General features: G+C 32.8%; 1 protein-coding gene across 2 annotated transcripts in view; it reads right to left on the reverse strand.

The window, feature by feature from the left end:
* The window catches only part of LOC114327075 (uncharacterized), a 681,522-nt gene that overhangs the window by 10,838 nt on the left and 657,461 nt on the right, over positions 1-13,223 (reverse strand). For both annotated transcript variants that reach the window (XM_050654246.1, XM_050654247.1), the window contains 3 exons: positions 12,511-12,622; positions 1,822-2,135; positions 1,400-1,674 (listed from right to left, as the gene is read on the reverse strand). In XM_050654246.1, coding sequence (XP_050510203.1) covers positions 1,400-1,674; positions 1,822-2,135; positions 12,511-12,622 — 701 coding nt within the window. The remainder of the gene's footprint in view (positions 1-1,399; positions 1,675-1,821; positions 2,136-12,510; positions 12,623-13,223) is intronic.

Below are 13,223 nucleotides of genomic sequence, written 5' to 3' on the forward strand. Positions count from 1 at the left end.
TTTCTAAAGTTAACCGTTTTCAAAAAAAAAAAAATTACATTGTTCTTCATATAAGTGAATTTTTATTTTCATAAATTTGAATGACATGGCAACGTAGCCTAGAAGAACTTGCTGTGACTGTGGAAATTGCACCTAATAACCCCTGGTTTATTTACTTTGAGGTGTTATTTTTGGGGTTGTTGACATCGTAGGTACCTACCAGCAAAATAATGGATATGGGTTTGGTTGATATTTACATTATTTTACCTACCAGATGCAACTGACCTACAAACCTACTTTTTTAATCTTTAGATTTTTGAGTTGCGCGTTGTTGCCAGACTTCAATTTGTATATCAAAATGTATTTTCGTTTTTTGGTCAAGAAAAAATGTGTGTTTTCGTTTTTTTATAAAAAAATGTTAAGACTTTTTTGCTCTACATTGTGCCTTCTACCTATACCTTTAAGGAACGCACTATTTTCGGGGACACCCTGTATATGTATACAAAACACTATTTTTGGGCAGCTTTTGTTCAAAAGGATTATTTGTATACAAGCTGTAACAGTTCAAGCTTTGGATTTGTGATTTTAAATACAAGAATTTAAATAGAAGTAAAGGAAAGAATTTTGAATATATTATTATCTATAAGTAATATACAAGAAATATAAGAGCAAGTAAAATACAACATTCTATATGATCAAAACCAATTAGACAATAGATTAAATGCCACCTCATGTTTGGTACCAAACATTAGACCTGATCTATTAGCTGAACCATTACATCTGATCTGAACGCATCAAGTAGTGGGTCAAATGCCACCTTATGTTTAGTCGCAAACACTAGACAGTCCCCAAACACAAACAGTAATGGAAGAGAGGAGAAAAATGCAAACTAATAGGTACTTTACTTTTGATCTAAATTTATCTTTTTTGGCATACCTCGTATAAAATTGATAAAATTTGATATAAGATGGTTGTATTTTAGATTTTAGACCATCCTGAATTTTTTATTAAGAATCACTTTTTCGTAAAATTAATAATAAAAGAGTTATAAGAATTGAAATAACTGAAAATAATGTTACGTTATCGATAATTTTACAAAAAAAAAATCAATTAGAAGGATGTAATTGCATATTAGAATTTATGTAGTTTTTAATTCCAAACAACCTTTCATAATAGCAATTTTCAATATTGTGAAAAATAAAGCAACTTTACTCTTGAGTGAAATTTAAACTTTTTGACATACCTGGTATAATATTTATAAAATATGATATTTGATGGTTGAATCGTAGGTTTTGGACCATGCAGAGCTTTTTATGAAGAATAACTATTTTTCGTAAAATTAATAATAAAAAAGTTTTCCATATAGATACAACTTACAGGGACATAATGTATAAAGCTAATACATAAATAAATTACTTACAAGTATCTCGTCAAATCCTCAATATCCACTAGCATAGAATCCTGCTCCATATGTAGATCGTCCCTAGCCATCAAAAATTTCACTAAACTGTCGTTCAAATTTTCTATCTGCGTGTGCAAATCATTGACGATGACCTGCAGTTGAGCCACGTTCATATCCGTCAAAATCTGTCTGGATAGTCGACGCTTATCCTCTGGGAAAGGTATGCCAACCTTTTCCATACTGGTACGTATCATTTCGGTTATCGGGCTCTTCTTCTGTCTTTGTTTTTCAATCTGTAACAGAAAAAGGAAGAGTTATATAGGGTTTAACCCTTGTATGGCTGAATTAATCCGCTATTTTCATAATGTCTGCACAAAATTATTAATTTAAGAGAACTACATAGACGATTAATATCTAGATAAAATAAAAAAAAATAGTACCTCCATCTGCATTCGCGCCATTTCCTTGGCTTGAGCCAAAGCCATTCTAGCCTCCGTCTGCAGCCTGGCTTGCCGAGAGAAGAAATCCAGCTCTTGGAGCGGTTCCCTCACCAATTGCTGCGGCTGCTGACTCAGCGAGAGCGTCGCAGGTCTAGCTGGTGGTTGCTGGGTCTTCTCCGCCTTCGTGGGTGATTTCAAGGAGTTGTTGTTCGATTTGTGATGTTTAGGGTTCGTCATTGGACATTCCGAGTCGGAACTAGGACTGTCGGTGTCCGAGAGAGATTCGTTCATGAAGCAGATCTGAAGATTCATTCCTGAAATGATGCATTTCGTAAAGTTTATTGGTTTATAACAATATATTAGGGACAAAAAACTACTTTATCATTGTTTAACGGCTATGTTAACCATCAATAAACGCACATATTTTTATCCTTTGTCATAGTTTTCTTTGAAAACCCTAAAATCCCATGCTATATATCTGGCGCCCAACGTGGGACTTTAGATAACAACGGGATTTCTAGAAGCAATCAATAGCAGAGTAGAGAAAACGGGACAACTGTATCATACAATGACAAAAAATTTATATGCAGACAAGAAATATCATGGAATACAAAAATGAAAGTTTTCAGTAGTTACAGACCTGTTCTGATTTTTGGCAGCGAATCCTGGCTACTAACGGAATGGCTAAAGACCAAAATACAGGCTGTAGATATGAGGTTCTTAAGAGGAGTTAAAGGTGCTACCAAAATGAATAGAATAAGGAACACAGATATAAATAATTAACTGAAAGTACAATTCACATTCGAGTTTATAAAACAGAGACAGCCGAGTTGATGGGGTCATTTACACCGGATGAAAGATACCATACCACTGAAAAGAGTGTGGGAAGCAAAAATATTGAAAAACAAAAATAGGAAAACCAAGACAGACATGGGATGAAGTAGTTGGAAAGATATTGGGGAAAAGAGGAACGACATGGCCAGATCAAAAATGTTGACACAAAATGGCAAAAAATGGAAGAAATTTGTTAAGAAGTAAATTAAACCTTACACCATTATATGGTAGAAAGGTGATTAAACTGTTTATCAACTAGAGTAATCAACTTGTATATCCCATTTCCTTTATTTTCCGCTACGAAAAGTAACTTGACGATAAAAGGATCATTAACTCTACCATAATTTTATTTATGTTTTAACAAACAAATGTTGACATCAACAACTACCTCTTCTTTTCTAAAATTAGAATCAGTGTTTACGTACGTGGAAAAGATTTCGCTAATAAAAATAGTAAATATTTTCAATAAATTTAAATAACAATGGTATTGTATACTAGGAATACGTAAATAAAAAATACTACGAAATCAGGAAGTCAAATTAAACCCATCGATAAGAAAAATTATCGGTAATTGTTAATTCAAATTGAGTTGTGACGTACGGGAATAAACCTGAAATAAAATTTTTGCGATAAACAACCACGACTTTTTTGAATGATTTCATTTCTTGTGTTAAAATATTTTCACGGGAATTAAAACTCAGTGTTTGATTAATAATCAATGATTTTTTACAAGCTTCTATATATAAAACAAAAAATCCTTTTCTATAATAAAAATATCGATTTGATTCCTGACGATCAGGATATCGATATCAGGAATCAAATCGATTATATACTAATCAGAAGCCGGTTTAAAAACTCCATCACGTCTACAAAAACCTATCCAGGCACTGATATAGAATCGGATCACAATCCGGTGGTGGCTGTAGTAAATATAAGATTCAAGAAACTACAGAAAAATGCAGCTAAACAAAAGATAGAAGTTAAGCAACTGAAAGACGCAACTATACTGGAAAGGACAAGAGAACAGGTAAACAACAATCTTAGAAACCTCGCTGCAAAAAATAGGAACACAGAAATAGAAAAGGCCCTTTGACAGCTGGCGAAGGCTCCTTAGCTCCAAGCAAAATTAAGAAAAAGGAATGGATGACAAACGAAATTTTGTACCTCATGGAGGAAAGGCGAAGAAATAAAACCAACAAGACAAAATACAAAGAAGTGAACCGTGAGATTAAGAGAAAAAGTAGAGAAGCCAAAGAGAAGTGGGTTCTGGAAAACTGCAAGGAAATAGAAGAATATGAAAGAAAGTACGATAGCTTTAACATGCATAAAAAGATCAAGGAAATAACAGATAAAAAAGTGAAACAAGCATCCATCGTAAAGGACAAAAAAGGTAAAATAATTACAGATTTAAATGAAAAACTGGCAAGATGGACAGAATACATTGAAGAACTTTTTGCAGACGAAAGACCAGAAATAGCAGTGGCAGAACCTACAGATGACACAACAGGGCCTGAAATCCTAAAAAGCGAGAATATTATGCTATAAGGAACACAAAAGGGGGTAAAGCTGCAGGACCAGATGAAATTCCTGTAGAATTGTTGAAACTTATAGACGACGACACACTTGAAATAATGGTGAACCTCTTTAATACAATTTATAGAACAGGCATCACACCAAAGAAATGGCTCTCCTCTACTTTTGTCACAATCCCGAAGACGAATAACGCCAGAGAGTGTTCAGACCACAGAACTATAGCATTGATGAGCCACACACTAAAAGTATTTTTAAAAATAATTCACAAAAGAATATTTAATAAATTAGAAGAGGACATAAGCGCCACGCAGTTTGGATTCAGAAGTGGACTGGGAACACAGGAAGCTTTGTTTGGTCTGAGTGTGTTAATGCAAAGATGTTTGGATGTAAACCAAGACCTCTACGTAGGTTTCATAGATTTTAAGAAGGCCTTCGATAAAGTCATTAGACACCAAAAGCTGTATGAAATCCTAAGAAGCAAAAACATCGACAGTCGCGACATTAATATCATATCCAGGTTGTACTGGGGACAAACGGCAAAAATCAAGGTTGATAATGAGCTAACCGAAGAAATTGAGTTCGTCGAGGTGTGCATCAGGGTTGTGTGCTTTCTCCACTACTTACTATTCAATATATATAGCGAAACAATATGTCAGGAAGCGCTCCTAGAGCAAAACCAATAAGTATGGTCTAAAACTGAACATCAAAAAGACTAAATTAATGATTGTAACAAAGAAGCTATACACCAATGTGAATTTAACCATAAATAATCAGCCTGTTGAAAGAGTTACGTCCTACAAATATTTAGGGGTTTGCTTCACTGATACTAATGACCAGACAAGAGAAATCAAGAGGCGAATTGAGATAGCGAGACAATCGTTTGTCAAAATGAAAAAGTTCCTATGCAGCCGGGACATAAATATAAACTTAAGAACGAGAATGTTACGGTGCTATGTTTTCTCCGTTCTGTTGCACGGCATGGAAGCTTGGACGTTACAGGAGAATGTGGAAAATACCATGGACAGAAAGAGTAACAAATCAAGATGTTTTGCTGAAGATGGGGAAGGAATGCGAAGTCATAAAAACCATACAAACGAAAAAACTGGAGTATCTAGGCCACATAATGAGAGGAGAAAAGTACTCTCTGCTAAGACTCATAATCCAAGGAAAAATCTCGGGAAAGAGAAATGTGGGACGTAGGAGGATTTCCTGGTTGCGAAATTTAAGGGAATGGTATGGGTGCAGTTCAATACAGTTGTTCAGAGGTGCAGCCAACAAAGTTAAGATTGCTGTGATGGTAGCCAACCTCCGATAGGAGACGGTACTGCAAGAAGAAGAATAAAAATATTATTTCGAGCGTCAGGGAAACTCTAACAGTTTGTCCACATGAGGGCGGTTTGCCAACGTCGACGTCGCGGTTTACCTGAAAAACCCAACCGCCGCGGTTTAAGTTGCCAAGGAACAAATGGAATCGTACATATTATGCAACCGCTCAACGTCGTCAAATCGCGGCGGTTATAAGTTATAGGCTATTGATTATGTTCAAAATAAGAGAGATAAAAGGAACTACAACGTTAACGGGATTTTATTGTCTCATATGGCCAATGGACCTTTAAATTTGAAAGAACCGTGGAGTGCTACCATTTAAATGGGTGCGTTTTTGAGATAGGGGTGAATTAGTCCCTAGGCACAGGTTGAGTTCTACATTTTGGTACAAACACGTCTACAGAAAAATTGTTCCAGGTTAAATTTTCTATCGAAATATCACATTTTAATGTCAAAAATACCTTTTTTTACAAAAATATATTCAAAAGAAAGGCAAGAAAAAAACACGAAAGAAAGCAATTTTGTTTTTTACCCCGTAACTTTTTCCAGAGAAATATAGATATAGGCATTGCTTTAGTGAAAAATTAACTTCCATCCGTCCTGTTTAAAATGACGTCTGGTAGAAGTCTATGGGATTTATAGTTTCCAAAATACGATTTTTCAAAGTTCGCCGCTCACAGCATTTATGTGCCATTTTCCCCATTATTTCGCAAACATTGTTCTGTAACTTTTTTCTACGCATCTCTAGGTATATGCAATGGTACATTTAGTAGAAAGAGAAGTCAATTACCTTTAAAATGGTCTATTGTATAAGGTTGTACGACTATTTTTAAACAAGTTATGCTTTTCAAGATTTTATACTTTTAATGATTTTTGATATTTTTTATGATTATTTTTTTAAATTTCTCATTATGACATTTTTTCTTGTACATTTAGGTAAATATATTGTAAAACAAAAAAATCTTATTTTATTAAGAGGATAGGCGCACAATCTTGGTCCAATGCTACTTAAACTTTTCATTTTTTTGGAATCATGAGAAAACTAATAAGTATTTTTGAAAAATTTAAACGCAAAATGAAAGATTACGTTATTAGCGAGGGCCGAAAGTCCCTGAAAACTTCTACAATGTTTTTTTAAATAAGTTACAGGAGTGGAAAGAAAGAAATTTTATTGTGATTTTTAATTTCAAATATTTGATTCAAAAGAAACTTTTTGCTTATTCTAAAGCACTTTCGGCCTTCGGTAATAATATAATCTTTCATTCTACGTTTAAATTTATTAAAAATATTTATTAATTTTCTTAGGATTAAAAAAAAAGAATGCAGTTAATTTTTTAGTTTAATAATTGGACCAAGATTTTGCGCAAATAACTCGAAAAGAAGCATTAATAATTGGCCCAAGATTTTGCGCAAATAACTCGAAAAAGAAGCATTTTTAAAAAAATTACCAAGAAAGAAAAAGTGTTTATTCCGATTAGATGCGCCTATAAAAGTTTCATTCGAAGCGATTAGAGAAATTGTATTTTATAAGTTATTGGCCAATAATAATTTGCGACCTATTTTAAGTTTGAAAAATATATAATTGGATAAAAAACGTTCGGTGTGGTAGAAATGCAAAACAAATAGTCGGTTTAAGCTCTGCTTATACGGATAAATGCTCGCCTATATTAATTGTATAAATTTCCCTAAATTTAGCGAACTATAACTTTATAGTAGCTCTAGGTTAATTCCCTATAACTCAAATTAATTACGCATGCTTTGACAATGACCTTGCAATTTAACGAACGTGGTGAGTGACTACTCAACTCGAGATAACAGAGTTAAAATTAAGTGTCCTGTTTAAAGGTAATTGCTTAATCGCATTGCACACATTGTTACGCTATGACGAAGCTTCGAAATTCCTTAGATACAGTTTACACAAAGAGAATGTTCTCGATTAAACAAATTACGAGTATATAGAAGGTTTAAAAAATTCTCTTCTAGTCACTTGATTTTGAAATTAAACGTTCCACTGATATAGACTGTTTAGTTTTTAATTAGATATAAGACACTGAAGGAAGGCCACACATGGACGGTATTACATTTAAACCGCTACTTTGTAATCGCAATCTTTCCTGAATCTCCGTTACAGAATGGTTACGCTAAAAATACACACACATGCCAATTTTGGACGGCCGATTTTATATCCGCCGGTTGAATCTTGGGTTTTGGACCATGCAGAGCTTTTTATGAAAAATAACTTTTTTTCGTAAAATTAATAATAAAAAGCTTTCCATATGGATGCAACTTACAGGGACATACTGTATATGGTTATTGCAACATCCCTGCGGAAACTACCCCTATCCTTGAAAATAAACTGCAGAAACTACCCCTATCCCTTGGCGAGCATGTTTTTATGATTTTCTCATTCCATATGCATTTTTTGAAACAATGCTTATACAGAGAGAGTCTGTAAAGTGGAATAAATTCAATATCTCAAATACTAATTGTTTTTTTGGAAAATGCTCAGACCCGTCGATTAGTATTTCAAATTGTCCTTTTTGACATTCAATAAAAATGTATACAGGGTGTCCCAATCGACGTCATCGTCGATTTTCTTAAATGGCAACACTGTCATTTTGATAGCTAATTTGATAGGGTTTGTAAAGTTATACATAACTGCAAAATATCAAATTTTTATTCTCTACCATTTACAAGATAATAGAAAATAACAAAGTTATATCTGTAATTTGGAATATATTCAATAATTAAAATACTAACTGTTTTTTTGAAAAATGCTCAGACCCGTCGATTAGTATATCAAATTGTCATTTTTGACATATAATAATAATGTATACAGGGTGTCCCAATTTAGAGATATGACGTCATCGTTGATTTTCTTAAATGGCAACACTATCATTTTGATAGCTATTTTGATAGCGTGTGTAAAGTTATACACATCTGAAAAATTTCAAAATTTTATTCCCTACCATTTACAAGATAATAAAAAATAACAAAGTTATGAAGAACAAGAAGTAATCAAATAATAGTTGAATTTATTTATTTCAATTAAGCAAATGCTCATAACGTTGCCCATTGACAATTTGACAATAATTGAGGGCAACATTATGAGTTTTTGCTTAATTTATTGAAATAATTAAACTCAATTATTAGTTGATTACTTCTTTTTCATAACTTTGTTATTTTTATTATCATCTAAATGGTAGAGAATACAAATTTGAAATTTTGCAGTTGTGTATAACTTTACACACCCTATCAAAATAGCTATCAAAATGACAGTGTTGCCATTTAAGAAAATCAACGATGACGTCATATCTCTAAATTGGGACACCCTGTATACATTATTATTATATGTCAAAAATGACAATTTGATATACTAATCGACGGGTCTGAGCATTTTTCAAAAAAAACAGTTAGTATTTTAATTATTGAATATATTCCAAATTACAGATATAACTTTGTTATTTTCTATTATCTTGTAAATGGTAGAGAATAAAAATTTGATATTTTGCAGTTATGTATAACTTTACAAACCCTATCAAATTAGCTATCGAAATGACAGTGTTGCCATTTAAGAAAATCGACGATGACGTCATATCTCTAAATTGGGACACCCTGTATACATTATTATTGAATGTCAAAAAGGACAATTTGAAATACTAATCGACGGGTCTGAGCATTTTCCAAAAAAACAATTAGTATTTGAGATATTGAATTTATTCCACTTTACAGACTCTCTCTGTATATAATTAAAGACCACTATTTGCTCTACAAATGTATGCATTTTTTTCGTATAAGCAACCGTTACGGCACAGTGGCGCCGTAAACCTCAGAAATGCTTTGGCGGGCTCCAGTTTGTTTTTTTTTCGTCACCTTTTGATAACGTACTTATGGAAAATAAAAGAACACACTGTCTGCTACACATTATGACCTATGCATATTTTACTCTCTTTGCACCCTAAAGCCACAGTGGTGGCCCAAAATCAATTCTTGGTTATTTTCTTTATTAATTCTCTTTTATTTTGGGGTGGTTCCGGGGAAAATATGGGGGTGCATTATACAAATTTGTAAATAATACTTCCACATGGGTAATCGCTGAAAGTTTTTTTACTTTAGCATGAGCGGTTCAGATGGTATAAAAAGGGGTTTTTTAACCCGCGAGTAGTCGCGCGATGAGATAGAATCTCAATTTTTATCCTTTTTCGCGATAACTTGATGAAAAATTTTGCAATTTTGAAAAAATTCCGGCACTGGCCGGCAACACCTACAAAACATTACATAATTATCAGTTTTACTTAATACTGCTTGTACAGAGTAGATTGTAAAATTTGCAAGTTTTCAAATAAAAAAAAAAAAATTTGAAAAAATTTCATGTGCCTCGAGGAAGGGTGTAGTAATGCGTAGGAATTATTTTTTTTTCTTCTTCTTTTTGTGGAATTTATGGCTTTGGGGAGAGCCAATTAGCTTTAACCCGCGAGTAGTCGCGCCGTTAGATAGAATCTCACATTTCATCCTTTTTCTTAATACAGTAAAATCTGTCAGTAACGGCCACTAAAAATGAAAGAACTATTGGCCGATAAGGTGGCCGCTATTGCCAGTTTTTGTAGTCTACATATATAATTGGTTTGGGAAATTTTTAAACTTGCCGTTAGGACAGGGGGCCGATGTTGGCAGGTGGCCGTTAACACAGGTTTTACTGTACAGTAAAATTTGTCAGTAACGGCCACTAAAAATGAAAGAACTATTGGCCGATATAGAAAGGTGGACGGTATTGCCAGTTTTTGTAGTCTACATATAATTGGTTTGGGAAATTTATACCAGAAAAAAAATAAAACCGGACTTGTGTCCATTTTGCGAGGTTCAACCTCTATTTCCTACACTATTACTCATATTTTATATTTTTCTAAAAATATTTTTATAATACCCTTTTTCTGATACGCCACTGTTATGTCATTAAAAATTTAGCGCGCCGTTCATGATACTTATAGATTGTTATGTAGCTTTCGATAGCGACATTTTGAGTTCCAGAAATAGTTTAGAAATAATTTAGATGTTTGTTACACAATTTGTAGGGAAGACATCACCAAAACAATCTAAAATCTATAAAGTATTAATGAAAGATAGTCCAGTCGGGTTAGACGAATAACAGGCCTAACCTTGCATTAGGAGCTGCCCCAAATTTTATTTTTCTAATCTTTAGGGAGGGTCAATATGAGTATAAATTTAAAATCTCGACTGAATTCCACCGTTGCGTTAGCCGCCATCTTGATTTTAAACGAGAACCGTTTTTGCTCAATATCTCCGCCATTTTCAATTTTTTGACAAAAAGTGTAGAAACTGAAATTATTGAAAGTGCGATTTTCTATAATTTCATTTATTATAATTTTTTTCGTGCGGTCGATATTTTCCGAGTTATGAGGGGAAAATAGTGAGAGTTGGAGCATAATTATTGAATTATTGAATTATCTCGTTTATTATTAGTTTTACAACAAATATGTACCCATACAAAAATGAAGAGAATTAAATTCTACACAATTTTGGTCTCTTTCATTTTTTTGCTAAAATTAATATTTAAGGTAGTACGTATGCGGTAATGGCGCGAGCGTAAGATTGATTTTATAACAATTGTTTTTGTTCAATATCTACGCCATTTTCAACTAAAATTGTTCAAAATATAATTTCCTACAATTTCTGTTTAACAATTTTTTTCATGCGGTTGATATTTTCCGAGTTACATGGGAAAATAGTAAAAAGTGGTGGGGGGAGCATAATTATTGAATTGAATTTTGTTTCCGAGCTGCCCCAAATTTTATAATTCTATCCTTTAGGAGAGATCAATAGAAGTGTAAATTTAAAATCTCGATTGAATTCCGCGGTTGCATTAGCCGCCATATTGATTTTAAATCAGAACTGTTGTTGCTTAATATCTCCGCCATTTTCAACTTTTCGACATAAATGGTGGGAAAGAAAATTGTTGGAAATGCAATTTCCTACAATTTCTTTGGCACAATTTTTTTATACGATCAATATTCTCCGAGTTAAGGGGGAAAATAATGGAAGCGGAGGAGAAGCATAATTATTGAATTGTCTCATTTATTATTAACTTTACGACATAATTGTACATAAACAAAAATAAAGAGAATTATATTTTATACAATTTTTCAAACTTCCAATGAAACATCAACCAAACTAAATATATAAAAGACATAAAAATACATTATATGCATTAAGTTCACTTAATTTTATTAACTAGCGGGTTTTATTGGTTGAATTTGTCTGTCGATATTTTAAGTTTTATGTCAGCTAATGTATCGTGATGTTTCAACAATTTTTTTTAATTTTGGACCCTGTTGGGGGGAATTTTCCCATTTCCCCCCCTTGTAGACCCGCCACTGGTTCTCTTGAAAAATTGTAGTAAATCGTAATTGTAACAATTTCAGTTCTTACACTTTTTGTCGAAAAGTTGAAAATGGCGGAGATATTGAACAAAAACAATTGCTACAAAATCAATCAGGTCTTACGCTCGCACCTTTACCACATACGTATTACCTTAAATATTGATTTTATCAAAAAAATGTACGGCATCAAAATTGTACAAAATTTAATTCTCCTCATTTTTGTATAGGTATATATTTGTTGTAAAACTAATAATAAACGAGAAAATTCAATAATTATGCTACAACTGTCACTATTTTCCCCTCATAACTCGGAAAATATCGACCGCACGAAAAAAATTATAATATATGAAATTATAGAAAATCGCATTTTCAACAATTTCAGTTTCTACACTTTTTGTCAAAAAATTGAAAATGGCGGAGATATTGAGCAAAAACGGTTATCGTTTAAAATCAAGATGGCGGCTAACGCAACGGTGGAATTCAGTCGAGATTTTAAATTTATACTAATATTGACCCTCCCTAAAGATTAGAAAAATAAAATTTGGGGCAGCTCCTAATGCAAGGTCAAATGCTATCCCGACTGGGCTAAGAATCTTACCACTCTGTAATCTGGCCTGCAAACTGGGTTTCCTTCCTGGCCTGTCAGAATAATAGTCATCCTCAGAACCCATTGCTAATCTTCTTCTTATTTCCTCGCGATCTGTTCGTCTCTGAAACAAAGAAATATATATTAAAAAAGTGAATAGACAGTTTTTACAGATTTAATATTAATTTATGCAAATAAATATCGACAATTTTCGTTTATGGCAAACTTAACAGCACGACTAGTAATTGGAAATAAATGCTAATAATTAAAATTAAAAAGGATACTAGAAATATCGGAATTAAAACATTTAAAAATTACTTAAATTAAACTTCTTAAGGTGATACAGTAGCGATCAACAGGTAACCAAAACGCGTTCCAAGATTGCGGCTGTAATTTTGAATATTTTTTCGAAATATTTGGCACACGTATTCGTAATATAATAAAGAATGGCGGTACAGAGCCCAATTTGAAAAATATAATAATATGTGGAAAATACTCTGTAATTAAATACAATATTAAAAAAACGAGCCTGTACCGCCATTAGAAGAACAAAAAAATACACTTTCTTCAAATAAACTTTTTTATCCGATGCCTAGATTTTGTGTCATTTTGGAACTACTAATGAAATAAAAATTTTTAGTAGTTCCAAAATGACACAAAATCTAGGCATCGGATAAAAAAGTTTATTTGAAGAAAGTGTATTTTTTTGTTCTTCTTAATGGCGG

Source organism: Diabrotica virgifera, chromosome 6 (assembly GCF_917563875.1).
Source record: "Diabrotica virgifera virgifera chromosome 6, PGI_DIABVI_V3a".
NCBI lineage: Eukaryota > Metazoa > Arthropoda > Insecta > Coleoptera > Chrysomelidae > Diabrotica > Diabrotica virgifera.